Here is a 24349-nt window from a genome sequence, read left to right as displayed (position 1 = left end):
ATACGTTGGCACAATGGCACGGCTGGGCAAATGTGTGTACAGGTACATCCCCTTTAAATGGTGGGATTGTGAGCGCGCGCTGGACGCATACTCCGTGAGCGTGTCCTCGAGTCCCATGGACTCTGTGTCCGCCGGTGGCCCGCGATCATGTCATGGAGCAGTAGAACAGGAAGATGCCAATGTAAACAAGGCATTTCCCTGTTCTGCCTAGCAACATGACATAGATCACTGTTCCCAATGAGAGGAAGCAGTAGATCTGTCACGTTCTAGTGAGACAATCCCCCCTAGAGTTAGAATGACTCCCTAGGACGCACTTAACCCCTTGATAATCCCCTAGTTTTTAACTCCTTCCCTGCCAGTGTCATTTACACAGTAATCAGTGCATTTTTATAACACTGATCGCTGTATAAATGACTGGTCCCAAAATGGTGTCAAAAGTATCTGATGTGTCCGCCATAATGTTGCAGTCACGATAAACGCCACCATTATTAATAAAAAAAAAATGAAATAATAAAAATGCCATAAATCTATCCCCTATTTTATAGATGCTATAACATTTGCGCAAACCAATAAATATATATACTTATTGCGTTTTAAAAAAAAAAAAATTTAATCGGGGATATTTGTTATAGCAAAAAGTACAACCTTTTTTTTTTTTTTTTTTTTTTTTCTTTTTTTTTTTTTTTTCAAAATTGTCGCTCCATTTTTTTTTGCTTTATAGCGCAAAAAATAAAAACCACAGAGATTATCAAATACCACCAAAAGAAAGCTCTATTTGTGGGGAAAAAATGTCAATTTTGCCCCCCGGCGCACCGCCTCATTGGATGTGATTGACAGTAGCGCGAGCCAATGGCTCAGGTAAGTAAAACCGGGGCGGGGGGGGGGGGTTTATCGTCAGATATTTTTACTTTGTAGGATTTGACTGCTACAGAGTTTGTATGTCTCCATCCTTGAATCATAGAAAAAAGGGAGGGGAATGGTGGGGCTTTATATGAAGCGCAAAACCAAAACCAGATGAATCAATAGAATACATAGAAAAGCGCCTCAGGGTGAAAGGGTTCTTACAGCATATCTAGCTTAGTTAAAGAACTTGATATCTATAGTATGCTTTGTTTAAAATGATCACTGTTAAAGTTCAAGAAAAGGGCATTTCTTTAGCTGAAACGTGCTATCTCTGGAAATGGTTGTAGATTCGGGCACCAAAGCAGTAATTCTGCTGTAAGTTACTGACCTGGAACAAGCATGCAGAACAGACCCTTCATATTTCCCTGTTAGACATTCCTGAAACCTGCATTTTTCTGAGAATCCAACTCAATATTGTCAGTTCTATATATCTGTTCCCTTTCATGTCCTAAACCTTTGGACTTGCATGTTTATCTGTTACAGGTAAATGTATGTGACATATTGATGACCATATCATACTAAACATTTTCTGTTTTGTATATTATTGATAAAATCAAATGCAAAACTAAACATTCAAGTCAGCTAAATTTTATGGTTTGTTTTTGCTTTTGTGCAGATTTGTCAATATGACCTTGGGATCACACACCCTTGGATGGGCCTTTACATTTTTACTTTGCTTTACATTATTTCATGGAACTTGGGGTAAGATTTTTTTTAATTTTTTATTTTTTCCATCAGTTGCACGTTCTGAATTGTGTGTGTTTTTGTATTTATTTTTTATTTCTAATCTGTGTTTTTGCACAAAATATATTTCTCTATCTACCACCTTGATTGCCATTACAAGCAGTGAGATGGAACAACCTCCTCCCACAGCTCTCAGGCTCTTCCGTCCCACCGGAAGACCCGAGATCGACTTTGATCAGGTCTCTGCTATGGAAACATGGAAGCAATGGCATTACTTCCGGTTTACCCAGGTGTCAACTGTGCCGTTTTTTCAAAGTAAAAAGTATTCAACAATTACTATCTTGGTGTTTTTTTAAATGCTTTCAAGGGCAGAGGGAGGGATTTGGGGTCTTTTTAGACCGCAGATCCCTCCATAAAGTGTAACTGTCACATGTCTATTGCTGTCAAAAGTGATGTTTACATTCCTTGTGACAGCAATAAAAGATTACATTTGTATTTTTTTTTTAAAGCAACAGTGTAAAGGTGAATTGCCTGCACATGTGAGGTATTGCTGCGAATGTCAGATCATGGGCAGTAATTTCCCTGGTCTTCACTTAGAGTTAGAGCTGCTAGATAAATCTCTATCTCCCAGATTAAATCATTTAAAAGCGATATATCAACACTATAAGAGTTCTGTATTGCACAAATAAAAAAATCTACAACATAAGAATAAACTGCATATAAGTTCAGTGATACACATACAGTATATTACATGTGAAAAATATCCTCATGCACCAACACTCAGTGTATAAATAAACTGTATATGGACATCTCAAACATGTCTTCAGTAAATGTATCCATCACATGTCGGGTATTTCCACTTCCTCATTACTACACCACGTTGACAAATACAGGGCAATCATCGCTAGATTTAAATAACCTATTTAGGTTTTATAATGTCTGTGGGCATTGGGGTTGCAAGGCCTTTGGCACCCCTCTGATGATTCTTCCCTCACCAGTTAATCTCTTCCACTGTTCAGCCCTCCCTTTAGCGTAAGGAATATAAAGAGACCATTGCCATTGTGCAGCAAAAGAAAAACATTGTTAATCTAACACACACATTTGAACAGCAAAGAACAAATTCTGGTACAGTAAGAAAATGGCATTTCCCGGGTTCCCCACACACCGTCCGATGTCATGTTGGCTGTCAAGCCTCCCATTGCCAAGCCCAGGGAACAAAAATTCCTGAGGCTTAATACACACGCAAAAACTCTTGTGAAACCTCTGTTGAACTCCTGGGGAAAAAAACACTTCAAAATCACCAGTTGACTTTGCAGTTGCCGGTCCCACAATCTCTGTGGACCCAGTTGATATCTCGCATAAACAAGGCCAAGGATAAATCCAAGGGAAAAACCAAGCTTAATTTACTGACCAGCCTGCAGACAACCAAATAACCTGTCTTAACAGATGTGTTAAAAGCAGGGGTTTAGTCTGCACACATTTGCAAATGCATGTGTAAGCCACAGAGCCTTGTCAAGGCACCCTGGTATCTGTGATACCTAACACTAACTTATAAGTGTCCCCACAGTGGAGGTACATGGATTGTGATGGATAAATGAGAGCAGGTGGACTGAAGTCCTTTCCAAACTGTGCAAACTTTTGGCAGTAGTGCTGTCCTGTGGCTCAGGTGTTGGTCGGCTGACCAGACCTCCAAAAAGGCTGTGACGGACTTGACCTTCCAGGGCTATGCTGCGCGATATGATCAAGCAACTTCCAGGTGGCAAGATTACCTTTCTGCCTCAGTCCAAAAAGGGTAAAGAACCATGTAGGTGGACAGGATCGACCTTCGAAGCGCATAAGCTGATTTTTTTTTTTTATTCCCCTGTATCTGAGACAAAGGGCTCCAAACTCTTCAAGGCCCTCCACAGGAGGCACCAAGCATCCCTGGCCCCAGAAGCCACCCAAACCCACAGATAAGTCCTCCTCAGCATGAAGGTTTGCCTCCGTCCATTCCCAGAATGGGGGGATACCTTTTTGCCTTTTTTCTGGGCCCTTGTGCTTCCTTTATTCTCAAAGTGGGTTAGCAGAATCCCATTCTTTAAGGCTACAAAGTAGAATTTAATTTATTTTCCACTGGACAGATTTTTTCCCTCCAAGTCTGCAGGCTCTGTACAGGGCTGTGCTGGGCCTGATCCTTCAAGACGTGATGGTTCCCATGCCCCAGTTGGAGAGGTGGGGGTTTTACGCTAATCTGTTCACTGTTCCCAAGACATAGTTTGCCCAATCCTGGACCGCAAGGACCTAAATGCCTTTGTACAGGTCCACAAGTTCAAAATGGAGTCCATTTGCTCGGCAGTGGCCTCCCTTCACCAGGGAGACTTTCTGGCATCTATAGAGATCAAGGGAGCTTACCTGCACATCACTATCACGGATGCGCATTACCAATTTGTAGTGCTACCTTTCAGCCTGGCCTTCGCTGCCTGGGTATTCATCAAGGTCCTGTCCCTGTGGGACAGTGTGGAGATCTGGATCCCAAACCTAAGGAAGTCAATTTTGATTCCTTTCAAGTGCTTGGAGTACCTGGGACTGATTCTCGATTCAGAGCAGGCGAAGGTGTTCCTCCCATAGGACAAATTATAGAAACTCTGGTCAGCAGTGCGGCAGCTGTTTTTTTTTTTTTTTCATGTGGGCTTTGAGGCTGATGGTGGCTTTTTTTTTTTGTTTGGGTCCTGTACGTACCTTGTTCCATACAAGAACCCTGCAGAAGGAAATCTTATCCAAATGGAACAGATCTTCCTGGGGCGGTCGCCAAGGGCTTCTTGATCTGGTGGCTGAGGTCATTGGCCTTACAGTGTGGAAAGTCCTTCCTTCCCCCTTTGGTTGACTGTGGTCACAACAGATGCTGGGGCGGAGTCTTTTGTCGCTTACTCATTGGATGGAAATCATTCATGGTCTGCCGGCCTGGATACAGTTGGACAAACCCACCGCGGTGGCGTATGTCAGTCATTGAGGGGCACAAGAAGGGCAGCAGCGCTGCTGGAGGCATATCACATGCTGTGTGAGGTTTGTTTTGGTTCTGTGCACAACACACATTTTCTAGGGGTCGATAATTGGCAAGCACATTATCGCAGCTGTCAGGCACTGGATCAGGGGTGAGTGGTCATCTACACCAGGTGTTCCATCAGCTCGGCCTTTGCTGGGGGACACCAGACTTGGATCTTCTCTCGTCCTGTCTCAATCGAAAGGTTCCATGATTCATGAAAAGATTGCTGAATCCCGTAGCGGATGCGTTGGTACTGTAGCATCAGTAAAATCTCCTCTATGCTTTCCTGCTCCTCCGATTGATTACTCATCTGTTAAGCAGGATAGAGGCCGAAAGGATCCCAGTAATCTTGGTGGCTCCAGACTGGCCTTGCCACCCGTGGTACACAGACGTGGTGCGGTTAGTGGCGGCTGCTCCCTGGCGGCTACCTCTTCAAGATCATCGCTGGCTTTGACCTCTATTGAAAGCCAGGTTCTAAAGCACTTGCCACGTCCCCTGCCATCAGATGCAGCTTGTCATTTGCGAGGTCGCCTGCTATTAGATGCAGCTTGTCATTTCATGATCTCATCTCTCTGCTCGCTCGCCTCCGTATAGCGGCCCCGCTGTGAGAGTGGAACAGTGGTGATGCGGGCGGACGGTGAGAGATGTCATCTCTCTGCCTGCTCCGCCGCCGCTCATCAGATACAGTGCAGCCTTCGCGGCCCGGCTGCAAGCAGGCCGTGGCCCGGCAGTGGGCCGCGGCCCGGGGGTTGATGACCCCTGTTCTAAAGGACATGGGGTTGCCTGGCTCAGTGATCCAGATTATGCAAAAGGCCTGCAAGTCTACCTCCCAGATTTATCATCGAACCTGGAGAGCTTTGTATCAGTTGGTGCAAAGCTTAGGGGTTCCTTTTTTTGCTCTTTCTCGTGGCTCGGGTGTTGGCCTTCTTTTGAGGGGTTGATCAGAAGCTTGCATTGAGCACCATCAATGGTCAGGTCTCCATTCTGGCGGTATTCTGTCAACGTTCCTTGGACACAAGTTCTTTTTGTTCCCGCTTTTATTCAGGGGGTTTGCCATGTGGTGTCCCCTGTGCGTTCCCCGTTGCCACCATGGGACTTGAATTTGGTGCGGTCTGTTCTTCAGAAGCCTCCCTTTTGAGAGCATCCGGGATGGTCCCTTGCTTGGGCTTTCTCAGAAGGTTGCTTTCCAGGTAGCTGACACTTCGGGTCGGAGGGTGTCTGAGTTGGCGGCTTTGTCCTGTAAGCCACCTTATCTGGGTCTGCACAAGGACAAGGTGATGCTTCAGCCTCCCCCCTCCTTCCTGCCGAAGGTGGTCTCAGATAGCCACTTGAATGAAAACCTTGTCCTACCTTCTCTGTGTCCTCGGCTGTTGTACTCTGAGGTGGTTCGCATGATTCGCGTACTTTTGAGTCTGCTGCTTTTTGGAGGTCCAATTCTCTTTTGTGCTCACGGATGGTATGAAGAAGGGCTTGGCAGCCCATTTTGCCACAGTTTCTAATTGGATTTGGCAGGTGATTGTCCAAGCTTATGCCATTAAGGATCAGGAAGCTCATTCCTCTGTTACGGCGCACTCCACCAGGGCGGTTAGCGTTTTCAAGTCATTCTGACATCGGATTGGTTTGCAAGGTGGCGACCTCTTCATCAACATTTACGAAGTTCTATAAAGTTGATGTACTGTAATCTTCTGGTGCTAGTTATGGCTGCAAAGTTTTGCAGGTGGCTGTTTAGGATTTATGGACACCTTTTGGTGTGGTTCGGAGTGTTGGCATATTGCGCTGAGGTTTTCCTGCATGAATTGATTTGCTTTCGGGACATCCCTGTTTGGTTGTGGGTAAAGAAGAAGCGGCTGTGTCTGTCAATGAACTCGGAGAAAGGGATTTTTTTTATGGTGAGTAACAAAAAATCCAGTTTTTCCCTGGTGTTAATCTAATCTCATAGGATTGGGTACAATTCCAAAATCTTTGCATGTTACCACAACTAAAGGAAAGGGGGCAGGGATGAAATAAAAAAAAAAAAAAAGATGAAAGTTTAATTGCAAGAAAAGCACAATACAGACCTTATCACGAATGTGGAAATACAGGGAAATTTAGGAAACCGCAATCGCAGGTCAATTGGCTTCAGTATAAATCGCACAAATAGGAAACATAAGGGGAATACAAAGACACTGAATTTAAATAAACTTCCCTAAACTATGAACCTTGTTAGAAGGCATGAATTGGGATAAAATCTTAGGAACAAAGAACAGTGGAGAGATGGGGTTGCTATAAGGGCATTAACCAATGCATCCCATTGGGTAATACATTTAAAAGAGCGAACAAAAGTCCTGACTGGCTTAACTCCAGCATATAAAAATGCATATAAAAGCAAAGTAGAAGGCCTTCAAAAAAATACAAGGTTGAGGGATCATTATCAGCATTCAGACTTTATAAAGAATGCAACAAGAAATGTAAGGGTGCAATTAGGGTGGCTAAGATAGAAAACGAAAGACACACATAGTGGAGGAGAGCAAAAAAATCCCAAGAAATTCTTTAAGTATGTAAACAGTAAAAAAGGGAGGACAGACAATATTGGTCTTATAAAGAATGAGGAAGCACATATGGTTTGGAATTTATTCTTCTCCTCAGTCGGCACAAGGGAATCAGGGGCTTCATTAACCAAAACAGCAGTATTTATCCTTATGCCACATAACAGGAAGCGCTTCCATGGTTAACAGAGGACAATTAAAATTAGACTTGAAACTTAATATTAATCACCAGGACCAGATGGCTTGCATCCAAGGGTACTTGGGGAACTTGGTCAAGTATTTGCCAGACCATTGTTCCTATTTTTACTGAGTCTATTGACTGGAATCGTACCAAGTGATTGGAGAAAAGCCAATGTAGCACCAATATTTAAAAAAAGCCCAAAATACATACCTGGGAATTACCGACCAGTTAGCCTAACATCAATAGTATGCAAGCTCTTGAAGGGGATAAGGGACTATTATACAAGATTTTAATAACGAGAATGGTATCATTAGCAGTAATCAGCATGGATTCATGAAGAATCGTTCTTGCCAAACAAATCTCTTAACCTTCTATGAGGAGGTGAGTTGCCATCTAGATAAAGGAAACCCTGTAGATGTGGTGTATCTGGATTTTGCAAAAGCATTTGACACAGTTCCTCGTAAACATTTACTGTACATGGACCATAGGGTGAGTATATGGATTGAAAACTGGCTATAAGGGCAAGTTCAGAGGGTGGTGATAAATGGGGAGTACTCGGAATGGTCAGGGGTGGGTAGTAGGGTCCCCCAGGTTTCTGTGCTTGGACCATTCCTATTTTATTTTGTTCATAAATGACCTGGAGGTTGGTGTAAACAGTTCAGTCTCTGTATCTGCGGACGATACTAAGATACTAACAGGGCAATAACTTCTCTGCAGGATGTGGAAACCTTGCAAAAAGATCTGAACAAATTAATGGGGTGGGCAATCGCATGGCAAAATAATGTATTTGGGTGGCAAAAATATGAATCCAATCTGTACACTGGGGGGAGAACCTATGGTGGAATAAATGACCTGGGATTCCTAGTAGAGGATAGTCTCAGCAATGGCATGCAGGGCAGCCATCAGAAATGTTTTGGGCCCCTTACACAGCTAGCCCCCCCCCGCCCCCCAGCCTAACCACCAACATTCTCCAGGGCTTGCCCATGGGCCATCTCACCGAATCCACACACTGGCCACCTCATATGCCAGCCCCCCCTCACATCTGTATATATGTCAGCTCCCACACCTCCTCCCACACCTGTATATATGTCAGTGCCCCTCAAACCTGTACATAGGTCAGCCCCCCACACCTGTATGTATGCCAGCCCCCACACCTGTATATATGCCATCCCCACATACTCACCTGTATATATCTCGGCCCCCACACCTGTATACATGCCAGCCTCACACATACACAAATCTGTAAACACACAAGCCTTTGGCCCCTCCCTGTACACAAACAGCCCCTACTTGTAAAGGTACTCTTCCTACCTAGTCCCAGCTCGTTTTCACAAAGCACATTGCTGACACCGTACAGGCAGCTCCCACAAGGGGTGCACATAATAGTAGCCAGAGGTGGACTTCCGGGGGGTGTGGCTTGATGATGGCGGAGTAGGAGACACACGCTCGTACAAGCTCCGGCCCTCCACCCGGTCTCCCAGTAATGTTACGGACACAGCGTGCTTAGTCCTCTCTACTCTCCCTCTCTAAGCAGTACGGTACAAAGTGTGCAGTGTGATGCTACGGACGCAGGCTACCGACCCCTTCTCTCCAAACAGCGTGATATAGAGTGAGCGCCTACCTGGGGATGAGGAAGAAGAAGGGGGCACAAAAACCGGGGGAACAGCCGGAGATAGAACGCTTCTTCCCCCATACGAGAGCGGCGGTATCCAGGAAACAACCAGCGGGATCACGTGACCCAACGGGGGGTGGAGACAAGCCGAGTGAGTGTGCATCGGTGCCCGCCGGAAGAGAGACAAGCGAGATGCAGGAACGAAGAAGATCTACGCCCCAGCTGCAGACGGGTAAGACGAGGGGACTACAGAGAGAGGAGGTAAGGGAGGAGAGTGAAAACCCCCAGGAATACCAGGGAGATGTACAGCTATATATGGGAAATCCAGAACTTAGAGCGCTGTTTCAAGCACTTCCCACACGTGCAGATATTGAAACAATGGTAACTAGGTTTGAGGATACACTTAGACGGGAGATGAAGTTGGTTCAAACCGAAGTGCAGCATCTATCAGGCTCCTAAGGGAGGAAGACCACAGGGTATCCCTGGAGAAGCGTGTTCATCAGCTGGAACAGGTACAGACTGTACAAGTTTTATATGTTTCTAATATGCAGTTGCAAATAGAGGAAATGGAAGACCGCAGCCGCCGTCAGAATCTGAGATTCAGGGGGGTCCCTGAGACAGTAGGACAGGATTGCTGCTTACGGTACAAACTATCTGCCAACAATTGCAAGCTCTTGCTCTCCCCCAGGATTGGGAGTTTGAGAGAGTGCACAGAGCCCTAGGACCCCCGTCAACAAATGTAAATAGACCGAGAGATGTTATATGCAAATTCTTTCGTTTTTCCCAGAAAGAGTTAATAAGTCGCAAAGCATGGGAGGCAGGTGATATAGAATATGATGGAGTAAAGGTGAAAGTATTGCCTGACTTATCCCGGGCTACTCTGCAGCGAAGGGCAATGATGCGCCCACTCTTGGACAGAATTAAACATACAGGAGGGGCCTACAAGTGGGGATACCCTATAGCGTTGACTGTTAGAAAAGATGCGAGGACTTTTAGTCTGCGACACCCGGCAGAACTCCCGGATTTGTTCTCCTTTCTAGGAACAGAAGCCTTAGAGGTACCGAACTGGCTCCAATCAATAACAGGACCCCTGAAAAGTAAAGACCTTTCGAGGGGGGATGAACTTAAACCCCCAGAGAAGAGGAGAAACTAGATAGTAATTTTCAGCGGAACATTGAGGGGGAGGTGGGGTCAGACTCTGCTAGGGACCATCTTTTCTGGACTCTCTTGAAAAATATCTGCCCCTGTTTGCCCCCCCCCCTTTTTTTTTTTTTGATTTCCCCTCCCCCTTTTTTCTTTCTTTTTTTTTTTCTTTTTTTTTTCTGGGGGTCTCCCTCGTGTCCTCCCTGTCCCTTGAATGAAAATTGGTAGAGGGTCCCCTTTTCTTTTTTTTTTTTTTTTTTTTTTTTTTTTCTCTCTCAGAAGGAGAGGGAGAGGGAGGGGGGGGAGGGTTGGGCGTGGATGGGAAGATAGTGGTTGAGAATTATTATTTTTTTGTTTTTTTTAGAAACACGGAGACTACTGTGTGGTTATTGAGAGAGTGATGTAGTTGCACATTCGGTTTTGATTTTGGTTAGATGGGGTAAAGAAAGGGAAATGTTTATTTATTTTTGTTTTTTTTTATCCTTTTTTATTTTTTTTGTGTGTAGAGAAGAAAGAGGATCGGCGGGAACACCCAAAGGGGAAAAAAAAAATGGGGTGCTCTCCGCCTACTCCTCTCTAAGGGAGTTAATGGGGGGGGGGATATATAGTATATAAATATCTAAAATATAATTTCATTTAATTGTTTCCTTTTTTTTTTTTTTTTGTCACAGCTTTTCTATGAGAATACACGAGAACACATTTGGGTAGTTTTGGGAGTAATATTGGGAATATTGGCACTAATGGGGTTTGGTCCCCCTTTCTTTCTTTTCTGGGCGGGGACCTAGATTGAGGGGGGTATAAATGAATAAAGCTTATAAGGGGGGGAGGGAAAGGGAAGAAAGGGGGAAAAAGGGGGGAAGGAAATATAATATTGATATGTATAAGTTATATATATATATATATGTATATATGTTAATATGTATAAGGCAAGAAAGAAATAGGGGGAGGAAGGGAAGAGGAAGGGAGAAGAAAAAAAGGGAGAAAAGGGTTTAAATCCCTTGGTAAATTAGTGAAGTAGGGAATGATGGTCCTTCCCCTCCCCAGTTGCCCCCCCCAAGAGGAAAGAAGGGAAGAAAAAGAGGAAAAAAAAAAAGAAAGAGAAAAAAGCCCTCCCTCAATAATCTTCAAAAACTGGAAATAGGCAATATGTTGATCAAAGAACGAGATAAACCCCTTCAGAAAACTTCACCATTCAATTTCATCATACCGCAGAGGGATTTAAAAACTCCCTTCTTTCTTTCTTTTTTTTCCGGGGGCTTGGGTATTTAGTCATTATACTGTCTATTATACTGTCTATGAAAATATGAAAATGAAAATGATACACAAGAAAGGATAAGGTAACAACACAAATAGGATAGGAGGGAAGGGGAAGGGTAAGAAGGAAGGGGAAAGAGGGGGGGGGGGGGGGAAGGGGAAGGGGAGAAAAGAAGAAAGAAAGGAGAAAAGAAAAAAAAAAAAAAGGGAAATAACACGGGCACCTATTAAAGTAGGAGGATAGCGGTGCGTAAGAGAAATAGCGGGAGGTGGGGTAAAGAGGAGGGGGGTGAGTAGTAAAGTAGAAGATAGTCAAGGGGGGGAGGGGGTGGGGGGTAAGGGCACTCTAATTCACGTTGTCGCTGTTAGGGTGAATTTGGTAGGTTTGTTAGGCTTGGTAGGTATATAGGACGGGGAAGACCCTGCGGAGTAAATAAATAGAAGGAATAGGAGTTAGAGGAAATAAGAGGAGTGAAGTTAAAGAAAGGGAAGCAGTAAGAAAGAAGTAAAATTTTAGGGGAAAAGAGAAGGGGAAAGGAGGGGGGGAAAGAGGAAAAAAAGGGGAAAGGAGAAGGAAGGGAAGGAAAGGTTGGAGGGGGGTTGTGGGGGGGGGGGGAGAGGAGGGGCGGTGGAGAGAGAGGAAATAGAAGCCAAGGGAAGAGAAAATATAGAAGGGACAGGGGAAAAGATAAAAGAGTATGAGAGGATAGAGGGAGGCCCAGGAATGAGAAGGAGGGGGGAAGGAAGGGGAAGGAAGGGGAAGGGAGGGGGGGAAAAAGGGGGAAAAAGATTAGAGGAATAGAAGAGAGAGGAGGAGGAAAGATGGAGAAGAGAGTGAGGGGGACTATGATAGTAAATGATGGGAATCACTCCCAATATGGAAATAAAATGCGCTGTGTAGTTGAAGAAAGTAAAGGTTGAAAAAGGGGGGGACTGGAGGGAGGGTATAGGAGCAGAGCACTCTGGCCGATTCAAGCCAACCCCCTAAATAGGTCTGCACCCACGCGAACCGTATAATTGGAGGTTCAGAGCGGGGTGCCTCCCTTAGGGGTGGATAGGATATTAGGGGGGCTAGATTTAGATTAGAAAAGATTGGGGTTTTTTTTTTTTTTTTTTTTTTTTTCTTTCTGCCCACTACTGCCTTCTTTTATCCCTCTGAAAGATGGAGGGGATAAGGGTAACTTCCATAAATGCAAAAGGATTGAATGTACCGGAGAAACGGAAAATACTCCTTAATGAATTAAAACGATCCAGTACGGACGTGGCGTTTATACAAGAAACACACTTTAAAAAGAGTGACCTTCCGTATCTCCAGAATAGATTCTTCCCATGTGTATACCATGTACATAATCAAGTATCGAAGTCTAAGGGAGTGTCCATCTTAATTTCGAACCGGGTACCCTGGGCTCTTCTAGATATGCGGAAAGATGTAGATGGACGCTTCCTTTTTATAAAGGGACAAATAGGGGGGGCAAAAGTTACGTTAGCTACTGTATACGCGCCAAATGTATATCAAGATAATTTTATAAGTAAAACTCTAACTAAATTAATGGAATTTGCAGAAGGGAAAGTGATCTTAGGTGGAGATTTGAATATACCACTAAACCCTAAGGAAGATACATCATCGGGAGTCTCATCAGTCCCTAAGGGTGTCAGGGGGAAGATAGTGCAGAAGTTGCAAGAGATGCATTTGGTGGATGTATGGAGGCTGTTACATGAAGGAGAGAGAGATTATACATTCTTCTCAAACCCGCATCAACTTTACTCCCGCATTGATCTCTTTCTGATACCCCATTACTTATTGCCATCAGTACAGAAAGTAGAGATAGGAAATATAACTTGGTCAGATCACGCACCAGTGACACTACAGATTTCCATGTCGGGCCCGGCTCTATCCAAGGGGCGTCAATGGCGGTTAAATGAAAGTTTGTTGCAGATTCCCGAAATACGGGAAGATGTAGGGAAAGAAATGGAAATGTACTTCCAGATAAACGACGCCCAGGGGAGCGACCCGGGCATGATATGGGAGGCACATAAGGTGGTAATGAGAGGAGTGTTGATTAAACATGGCTCTCGATTAAAAAAAAATACGAGAAGAACAGATGGTAAAATTGGCAGACGAAATTCAGAAGTTGGAGACTCTCCACAAGAATATACAAAATACATCTATAGGAAATGAGTTGGCACATCTGAGGAGACAGTTGACCGATCTCCTCCGATGTAAAGCGAAGGCGGCAATTCAGTTCGGCAGGAAAATAACGTATGAACTAGGGGATAAGTGTAGCAAAGCATTAGCAGGGAAACTTAAAGAAAAGGGGAAGATGGTTTATGTCCCTCATATTAAAGGGGAAAATGGACGTCTGATTTCCCGACCCAGTGAGATAGCTAAAAGATTTGGAGAATACTACTCTTCGTTATATAACTTGTCACTACCCCGAGTACCCCAGGCTAAAATGGAGGAGTATTTATCAGCAGCAGGCCTATGTAGGCTCTCTTCCATGGAACGTAGTAGACTGGAAGCCCCTATAACGATAGAGGAGTTAAATGTAGTAATGAAAACAGTTAAACAGGGGAAAGCACCGGGGCCGGATGGATTTTCAATCCAGTATTATAAGAGTTTCCTCCCAATCTTAGGTACGCATATGTTAAAGGCCTTTAATGCGATTGGCCAAGCCGTGGCCCTCCCACAGGATGCACTTAGAGCACACATCTCGGTAATTAGAGCACACATCTCGGTAATTCCAAAGGAAGGGAAGGATCCCGCGGACTGTGGGAGTTACCGGCCTATCTCATTGCTAAACTATGATTTGAAGCTTTTTACCAAACTGTTGTCCTCTCGCCTCCAACCATTATTAAACCAACTGGTACATCGAGACCAAGTAGGGTTTATCCCTACTAGGGAGGCGAGAGACAACACGGTTAAGGTACTCAACCTGGTCCACTATGCCAATCCAACTAGAACACCCTCTATTTTCTTAAGTACAGATGCAGAAAAAGCATTTGATAGGGTGAACTGGGGGTTTATGTTTGAAGTACTGAGGCATATGGGACTAGGAGAGCATATGATAAAGTGGATATCTGGAATATACTCCTCCCCGCAAGCTCTGGTTAAAGTCAATGGGGTACTCTCAGAACCGATTAAAATCTCAAATGGAACACGGCAAGGGTGTCCACTTTCTCCTATGCTGTTTGCTCTCTCGATAGAACCGTTACTGAATAAAATTAGGCTAAATTCAGATATTAGAGGTCTACAAGTTGGAGATAGGAGCTATAAAATCTCTGCTTATGCAGATGATCTGCTGTTCTCACTGGTTAGTCCACATATCTCACTGCCAAATTTAATGAAGGAAATAGAAGAGTATGGCGCATTAGCGAATTTTAAAATCAATTATTCAAAGTCAGAGGCAATGGGGGTAGCCCTCCCTTGGGAAAAACAACAAGTGTTACAACCCAATTTTAAATTCAAATGGGTAGGGACGGCCTTGAAATACCTGGGCACACAGATCCCAGTAAAGATAGAGGAGACATTTAAGATGAACTTCCCCCCGCTCCTTAAGGCAGTTACAATATTGTTAGAGAAATGGCAACAGGGACGGCATTCATGGTTTGGTCGTTGTAACTCCATTAAAATGAGTATTTTGCCAAAATTTTTGTATCTATTACAGGCTCTACCGATAGAAATCCCACCTGCTTTTTTTCCGTAAAATAGACACGGTGTTTACGAAATTTATTTGGGCAGGTAAGCGACCGAGGATCAGTAGAAGCCGGATGACCATGCTAAAAAGAGACGGAGGCTTAGCAGTACCAGATTTACTTAAATATTATAAGGCAGTTCATATTGGGAGGATTATCGACTGGTGCCGACATACAGAATTTAAGATATGGATAGAATTAGAGCAAGAAATGTGTATAGTACCTCTCCGAAGAGCGATTTGGTGCTATACAAAACTACCGGAATCCATGAAAAAACATCCTCTCATAGGCCCAACATTGCAAATAGGGTTTAGAATTAGTCAGAACCCTAAATTCTCGTCAGCACATTCCCCATTAGTTCCGGTGCTAGGTAACCCCAGTTTTAAACCAGGAATGGAGAGGAGGGACTTTAAGAGCTTGCGGGAAAAGGGGTATATGCAGGTATCACATTTTTTGCAATCTAATTCCTGGCCAACAGTGACCATATTGACTCAACAGGGGGGCCAATTTGAAGTGAAGGTGTGGCAGGCAATGCAGCTTCGGCACTTTTTTGAGTCATTAGGTCCAGCAATAAACTATAAACGCGATCTAACTAGATTTGAAATATATTGTGAAGAGAAGGAACCTCTGTCTCGAACGATATCAAAGATATATACAATGCTTATAGCCCCCCCAGATAATTATGAGATGCCATGCTTTGTAAAGTGGGAAAGGGATTTGGATAGGACATTCTCATTAGATCAACGTCAGAGGATGATATACCTCTCGTTAAATTCATCAATCTGCACTGGAATTCAGGAATTAAATTACAAGTTGTTGACGAGGTGGTACTATACCCCATCGAAGCTCCAGAGGTTCTCCCCTGGAGCTTCAGATCAATGTTGGAGGTGCAACGGGGGACGGGGGACTTTATTACATATTTTCTGGACCTGTCCCAGGATCAAACAGTATTGGAGAGACGTGCAAAAAATTATGCAAAAATTTACAGAATATCCAATACTAGATGACCCGGCTTTTTTTCTGTTGCACCTCACATATCCCAATAAGAAAATATAAGGGCTCGGTAGTGTGTCACATGGTTAATGAGGCCAAGGGATGTATTGCCCGTTCTTGGAAAGATCCTAAACCACCAACAATAGCAATGTGGTTAAATAAAGTGAGGAAGGTGGGGGCGGTGGAAGATTTAATATACTCGGTCCAGGACAGAAGTGAGCAATATGCCAGGATATGGGCGGTATGGAATGTTTTCCTCTCTATAGAAGAGGGAAAGAAACTGCTGGGGAACAGGGAAAGATAAGGAAATCACCATGTAGTGGGATTAAGTAAATTGTATTCGTAGGAGGCAGAAGGGGGTTTTTTTTTTATTTTTTTTATTTATTTTTTTTTTTTTCTGGAGGGTGGGAGGGTAGGGGGGAAAAAATTAAAATAAAAGGAGGGGAAGTGGAAAACTTAATAACAGCAGAGATTGATAAGAAAGGGCTCTCAGTTATGTAAACTAGGGAAACAGTATTTTTGGTAGAGAATAAGATGGGCTGAGAACCGATGAATGCTTGTATGTAACCATGAAGATGTGTGTAATTTGATTCTGTGACCTCCTTGAAGTTTAAATAAAGAATATATAAAAAAAAATAGTAGCCAGAGGTGGCAGTAAAGAACTCAATGTCTGAGCCCAATGACTCAGAGCAGCAGAAGCTGCAAGATCATTTCTATAGAGCACAACACTGCTTCCCTTCAACCGTCCTGGCTTCTTCTGGCCCGGACGGGCCCCTTATAGTTGTATCGGCTGTACCCCTCTGATGGCATGCAATGGCAACAAAGCAAACAGAATATTGGCATGCATTAAAAAAGGGGATCAACTCCAGAGATAAAACTCTGGCTCTGGTCTGGCCACACCTGGAGTATGCTGTACAGTTCTGGTCACCAGTCCCCAGGAAGGATGTACTGGAAATGGAGCGAGTACAAAGGGCAGCTAAGCTAATAAAGGGTCTGGAGGATATTGGTTATGAGGAAGATTGTGAGCACTTCTCTCTGGAGAAGAGACGTTTGAAAGGGGATATGATTTCAATTTATAAACGCCATACTGGTGACCCCACAATAGGGATAAAACTTTTTTGCGGAAGGGAGTTTAGCAAGACACGTGGCCACTCATTTAAAATTAGAAGAAAAGTTTAACCTTAAACTACGTAGAGGGTTCTTTACGGTAAGAGCGGCAAGGATGTGGAATTCCCTTCCCCACTGAGATCACTGCCTGTGGAACATCGATAGTTTAAAAAAACTATTAGATAAGCACCTGAACGACCACAACATACAGGGATATACGATGTAATGCTGACATATAATCACACACATAGGTTGGAGTTGTGACTTTTTTCAACCCCACCTACTATGTAACTATGTAGATGGTTGACTGTTGGTCTCCATTCACACTAGTGCATTTTTTTTTTGCTGATTTCCCTATGCCTTACCACTTAACGTGCAGAATCCCTTGCCTTCTAATTGTCCCTGTTCACATTTGTACATGGTCAACCTTGCTCTATGGCTTTGGCTTTGTTTTTATTTTTTTTTCTGGCATATTCAGGTCTTTTTGATTTGTAAGACTTAAATGGCAACACTTGTAAACGCACATTTAGCTTTTTTTTTTTTTTTCTGGTCCAGGGGTGACCAGTGAGCTATATGCTCCGGGGCACACACATGACCGGGCTACTGCTGTCAGTCGCAATGTGCCGTGGACGACAGCCACCCCGTACTGCTTGGGTGATGGGTCTGTCTGTGGAGTGTGTCCAGCAGTCCCTGCAGGAGGGGTAATTATAGTTCCGTCTGTTTAGGCAGGATGGAGCAGCTGGGCATTCCCTAGGAGGTCGATTATGGGGTCTCTCTCTGTCTCTGTCTTTCCCTCCTCCCCATTCTAAGGGGGCGCTGTGTGACTGGGCATAGTATTTAGTCAGTCACCAATTGTGCCTTCACCGCCCGGGCAACGGAGGAGTAGCTTCGTAAGAAGCATTTCAAGGTCCTGGAGTGGCCTAGCCAGTCTCCAGATCTCAACTCCTTAGATAAACCTTTGGAGGGAGTTGAAAGTCCATGTTGCCCAGCGACTGCCCCAAAACATTACTGCTCTAGAGGAGATCTGCATGGAGGATTGGGCCAACATACCAGCGACAACCTTGTGAAGACTTGCAGAAAACGTTTGACCTCTGTCTTTGCCGACAAAGGATATATAACAAATTTATTGAGATGAACTTTTGATATTGACCCAATACTTATTTTCCACCATAATTTGCAAATAGTCTTTCAAAAATCAGACAATGTGATTGTCTGTCTGGATTTGTTTCCACATTTTGTCTCTCATAGTTGAGGTATACCTATGATGACAATTACAGGCCTCATCTTTTTGTGGGAGAACTTGCACAATTGGTGGCTGACTAAATATATTTTTGCCCCACTGTATGTCTGGATGACATTATTAACCACTTACCGACCACCTCCTGTACATATACGTTGGCATTTTGAAGAGGGATATCTCGGTAACGGCAGCAGCTGCTGCCACAACCGAGAGAGCCAAATTTACAGGAGGCAGTCGTGTTTTACGATGATGGCGGTCTCCGCGGCAGGTTCGCCGCGAGATCACAATTATGGTGGCGGGAGAGGTGGCACCACCCCTCCTGCACCCTCCGCCGCTTACTGGAGCTGTCGGTAGTGGCGGAGGCAATCGGGTCCTGCACACTGCTGGGTATGGAGATGAGCGAGGCTAAGATGGCCCCCACTCGTCTCCATACCATAGGAAGGCGGAAGCAATATCAAAACGTCGCTTCAACCCATACCTCGTAAAGGAACATTTTTTTTTTTTTTTTCAACTGACTTTTTTTTTTTTTTTTATTATTATTGCATTTAAGTCCAAATATGAGATCTGCAGACTTTTGGACCCCAGATCTCATATTTAAGAGGACCTGTCATGCTTTTTTCTATTACAAGGGATGTTTACATTCCTTGTAATATGAATCAAACTGATCCAGTATTATTTTTTTTTTTAACTGTATAAAAATAAATAAAATAAAATTGGAAATTTAAAAAACAAAACAAAAAACATCCCGTCCCGACGAGTTCGCACGCAGAAGCAAAGGCATATGCAAACTGTAGTCAAACCACACATGTGAGGTATCGCCGTGATCGGTAGAGCGAGAAAAATAATTCTAGAGAGAGACTTCCTCTGTAACGCAAAACATGCAACCTGTATAATTTTTTAAATGTCGCTTATGGAGATTTTTGAGGGCAAAAGTTTGACGCCATTCCACGAGCGGGCGCAATTTTGAAGAGGCCTGAAAGAGGCCTGGTCCTTAAGTGGTTAAAGCCAGAAGTGGCTTTTTCTTCCGCTCGGTTCAGCAGGTAAGTGTTCTCAGACCGACAGGGTGCCCGCTGAGGGACAAAATCGTCCCTGGTTTTGCAAGTTGTGAACAAATCGGTTGCCGCATGAAGGTTTGCCCCCGCCCGACTCTCTGGTAGGGGGTCACCTTTGGGAGTTCGTTCCGGTGGACCTCTCTCCTTCCCGACCAGTGGGTCTGCGAACTGGTTTTGTAAGGCTACATTTTTTTTTTTTTTTTCTTGTGATTTTTTTTTTTCCCCCCTCCAACCTTCATCTCCTGGCTTGTCAGGAGGCCCTGTTTGAGGCAGTGCTGCATGTGTTGATAGTGCCTGTACCAACATCGAAAGGTTTCAGGGATTCTACTCCAATCTGTTTGTAGTCCCGAAGAAGGAAGGGGTCCGTCCGATCCTGGATCTCAAGGCCCTCAATTGTTTCGTGAAGGTGCGGAATTTCAGGATGGAATCGGTTTGTTCCGTGGTTGCTGCACTTCATCAAGGGGATTTCTTGGCGTCTTTGGACACCAAGGACGCATACTTGCATGTCCCCATATGTGTCAGACACCAGAGCTTTCTGCGAATTTGCAGTCGGGAACGAGTGCTACCAATTTGTAGCTCTTCCCTTTGGTCTAGCAACGGCGCAAAGGGTCTTCACCAAGGTGCTGGCCCCAATTCTGGCGTTGCTGAGATAACGAGGGATTGCAATCGTGGGCAACCTGGACGACCTCCCCCTGAGAGCAGCTTCTGCCTCAGAATTAAGGGAGGATATGGCAATCACCATACAGACTCTCCGGGAGTTTGGTTGGCTGTTGAATCTCCAGAAGTCTGTGTTTTTTTTGCGCGGACTCAGCGCCTGGAGTACTCGGGGTTGTTTCTGGACTCTTCAGAGGGGAGAGTCTTTCTCCCTTCCAACAAGCTGCAGACTCTTCAATCCGTGATACAGTTATTGATGTCAGGTGGTCGCACTGTGTTTTTGCATGCGAGTTCTGGGCCTCATGGTAGCCACTTTCGAGGCGGTACCCTATACTTAATTCCACACTCGAGTCTTGCAGAAAGAGATCTGTCCAAATGGGACAAATCTTGGACATCCCTGGATTGTCAAATTTGGGTGAGCCAGCTAGTCAGGGCTTCGCATCTCTGGCGGCTGAGGTCTCCGACCCCTTGGTCCGGGAAGTCGTTTCTTCCCCTTCATTGGATGGTGATCACGACGGACGCCAGCCTGACTGGCTGGGGGGGACTTTGGGGAATCCAGTCGGCCCAGAGCCGCCTGATGCAGGAAGAATCCCACCTGCCAATCAATGTGCTGGAATTTTAGGTGATCAGGCGGTGTCTCTCCACATGGTTGCAGGGGCATTCCGTCAGGATCCAGTTGGACAACACCACAGCGGTGACGTACGTCAATCATGGGGGGGGGGGTGGCAAGGAGCTCAGCTGCACCACTGGAGGTCTCTCACATCCTACAGTGGGCAGAGCAGTGCGTGCCGGCTCTGTCAGTCGTATACATTCCAGGCGTAGAAAACTGGCAGGTGGACTACCTCAGTCATCAGTTGCTGGACTGGAGGAAATGGTAACTGCATCCGGAAGTGTTTTCGGCTCATTTACCTAAGGTGGGGCGTGTCGGATGTGGATCTCCTAGCTTCTCGGTTCAATTGGAAGGTGCAGAGGTTTGTGGCCAGGTCAAAAGATCCCTGGGCAGACGCATTGGTGGCCACATGGGGGCATTATTGGCTGATTTATGCCTTTCCCCCTCTCAGACTCCTCCCTCGTCTGCTAGGCAGAGTGGAGGCTGAGGGGATTCCGGTGATTCTGATTGCCCCAGATTAGCCTTGATGTCCTTCGTATGCTGACATAGTACGAATGGTGGTGGATGTTCCTTGGCGGCTGCCGATTGTGGGAGGACCTACTGTCACAAAGGTCCGATACTTCACCCTGCCTTACTGTCGCTGGTTTTAACGTCATGGCTGTTGAAAGCCAGGTGCTGAGGGACCGAGGACTGCCGACTTTGGTCATTTCCACTATCCTGAAGGTGCGGAAATCTTTGTCCTGGAAGATTTATCATCGCACGTGGAAGGCCTACATTTTCATGTGTGAGGAGATGGGGTGGCGTCCGTGTACATATTCAGTTTCTAGGATCTTGCTGTTTTTGCATTAAGCACCATTAAAGTGGTTGTAAACCCTTACAAACCACTTTGACCTACAGGTAAGCCTAGATTAACCACTACAATACAGGGCACTTTCGCCCCCTTCCTTCCCAGCCCAATTTTCAGCTTTCATCGCTCTAGCGCTTTCAGTGACAATTGCGCGGTCAACCTACACTGTACCCAAATGAAATTTTTATCATTTTGTTAGCACAAATAGAGCTTTATTTTGGTGGTATTTATTCACGACTCCGTTTTTTTATTTTTTGCGATATAAGCGCAAAAAAGCGGAAATTTGGAAAAAAAACAATATTTTCTTTTTTCTATTTTAAAAGAAATCCAATAAAATCAAATTTTGTCATAAATTTAAGCCAAAATGTATTCTGCTACATGTTTTTGGTAAAAAAAATTCCGTTAAGTGTATAATAATTGGTTTGTGTGATCACGGACATATGTACGCAAATGATCATGTACATATGTGTGCAGGTGATCACGTACATATGTGTGCACATAATCATTGGGACTAGTGATTTTAGTGGGACATATGTGGGGGACATGTTTTTATTATTAGGGACATATGTTTTTATTTTTTGGGGACATGTGTGTTATGGAGACATATGTGGGGACTGTGTTTACACTGTGTGGTGTGTTGTGTGTTTACACTAGGCTGAAGATCAGTGAGTAAAAAGCTGTAAAAAACAGCTCATACTCACTGATCATCAGCCGGCTGCAGCAATCTGCTCTCCTCTCCTCAGCGATGACTTCTGTGTGAGGAGAGGAGGAGCCGATTGCCTAGCAACCGGCTGTTTGTTTACATCACATGACGGCCGTGATTGGACACGGCCGTCATGTGATCAGGAGGGCCAATCACAGAGCCCTCCTGCCGATCTGAGATGCGCCGTGTCCCGGTGACACGGGCGCATCGGGATCGCGCCGCTGCGCAGGCACGCGCGATCCCGCTCCTCCTGATGGACGTTCCTGAACGTCCTATCAGGAGTAGACGGCTCCCACCCGGCCGTATATGTGCATTGGCCGGGTGGGAAGTGGTTAAGGCTTACCTGTAGGTCCAAGAAATACAGTGTAGGTTTAGGAGATATTTGCCAAAAGACGGGCACCGCTGTCTATGGAGCATGCGCTGTAGACAGCGGCATGCAGGTGCACCGAGAGCGCCGCTGTTAACGGCGATATGCCGCGGGAGTGACGTCATTGCGGCTCCGCCGAATGACCGTGCCAGAGCAGCGAGGCCCACCAAGAAGATGGAGGCTCCGTACACAAGGGGACAGCGGTGACTTTGCTGGCTCCTGTGTCAGGTAAGTGACACATAATGGACTACTATGCGATGCATAGTAGTCCATTATGCTTTACCTTTGCAGGGAATCAGAGGAAGTAAACCCATCAGGTCTTTAAGGGGCAGATATCAGCTTTGGCTGTCTTTTTTTCAGTGACCTTTGGCGACTCACTCATTGGTGTGTACGTTTGTCCAGGGGGTTTGGCATGTAGCCCCTCCAGTATGACCACTGCTTCTGAGTTGGCGGCCTTGTCTTGCAAGTCTCCCTACTTGATCCTCCACAAAGATAAGGCGGTGTTGCTCTTCCGAAGGTTGTTTTGGCCTTCCATCTAAATGAGGCTATTGTGCTTCGCGTACAAATTTTATATATAATATATATATATATATATATATATATATATATATATATATATATATATATATATATATATATATTATCCTCACAATGATAGCGTGAGGAGAAAAAAAAAAGCCGCTCACCGGGGGCTTATGTGCAAGGAACTTCAGTCTCGAAGAGGGAGGCACATCTGCCTCGTCTCTGCCCACAATTACCGCCTGCCAGTGCCCACGAATGCCCAGTGCTACCTTATCGGTGCCCATCAGTGCAGCCTCATCAGCGTACATCAATGAATTATAAAATTTTGCAAACAGGTAATTTTTCTAAGAAAATCTAAAAAAATATATATATAAATATAATTTTTTTTTTTTTTACCACTGGCCACATAAACCCCCTTAATAACCAGACTAATTTTCAGCTTTCGGTGCCCTCACATTTTGAATGACAAAGAAGAAAAAAAAAAATGAATTTTTCTTAGTTTCTGTTATAAAATTTAGCAGATTAGTAATTTTTCTTCATAAATTTTGCCCAAAATTTATACTACTACATATCTTTGGTAGAGATAAGTATTTAGTAAGAGGCATGATGAGTTTTTTGAAGTTGTCATTTTTTTCCCCCACAATTCTTTTGCAAAATCATGATTGTTTATTTATTTATTTTTTTTCTTCCCACAAAATTGTCATATCAGGTTATTTCTCACACACAGCAAATGCATAGCACAAATTGCACCCCAAAACAAATTCTGCTATTACTCCCGTGTATTGCAAAACCACATGTGTGAGACTTTTACACAGAGTGGCCACATACAGAGGCCCAACATGCGGGGAGCGCCACTAGGCGTTCTGGAGCACCTAGGCCAATTCTGACATTTCTCTCCTACATGTAAAAATCATTTATTTGCTAGAAAATTACATAGAACTCCAAAACATATAGCAAAGACACTAGAGAATACAATGGTGGCTGTTGCAACTTTTTATCTCGCATGGTATTTGCGCAGCAATTTTTCGAACGCTTTTTTTTTGGGAAAAGAAAAACTGCTTTGTACTTTAAAGAAAACAAAACTGTAAAGTTAGCCCAATGTTTTTGCATAATGTGAAAAAGAAGTTACGACGAGTAACTAGATACCTATCATGTCACCCTTGAAAATTGCACACGCTCGTGGAATGGCGCCAAACGTCGCTACTTAAAGATCCCCATAGGTGACACTTTAAATTTT

The 24349-nt window shown here is 44.5% G+C and overlaps 1 protein-coding gene across 11 annotated transcripts in view; it reads left to right on the top strand.

The window, feature by feature from the left end:
- The window catches only part of LOC143982457 (zona pellucida sperm-binding protein 3 receptor-like), a 633312-nt gene that overhangs the window by 390226 nt on the left and 218737 nt on the right, over positions 1-24349 (top strand). For 3 of the 11 annotated variants that reach the window (XM_077481177.1, XM_077481176.1, XM_077481178.1), the window contains one exon: positions 1520-1605. The exons of the other annotated variants lie outside the window; for them this stretch is intronic. In XM_077481177.1, coding sequence (XP_077337303.1) covers positions 1530-1605 — 76 coding nt within the window. In that variant the 5' untranslated portion in view covers positions 1520-1529. The remainder of the gene's footprint in view (positions 1-1519; positions 1606-24349) is intronic. 11 annotated transcript variants of the gene reach the window in all.

The sequence above is a fragment of the Lithobates pipiens genome, unplaced genomic scaffold, assembly GCF_037356315.1.
Source record: "Lithobates pipiens isolate NorthernLeopardFrog02 unplaced genomic scaffold, aLitPip1_a1.2 Scaffold_16, whole genome shotgun sequence".
NCBI classification, from domain to species: domain Eukaryota; kingdom Metazoa; phylum Chordata; class Amphibia; order Anura; family Ranidae; genus Lithobates; species Lithobates pipiens.
This window is presented reverse-complemented; position numbering and strand designations above follow the sequence as displayed.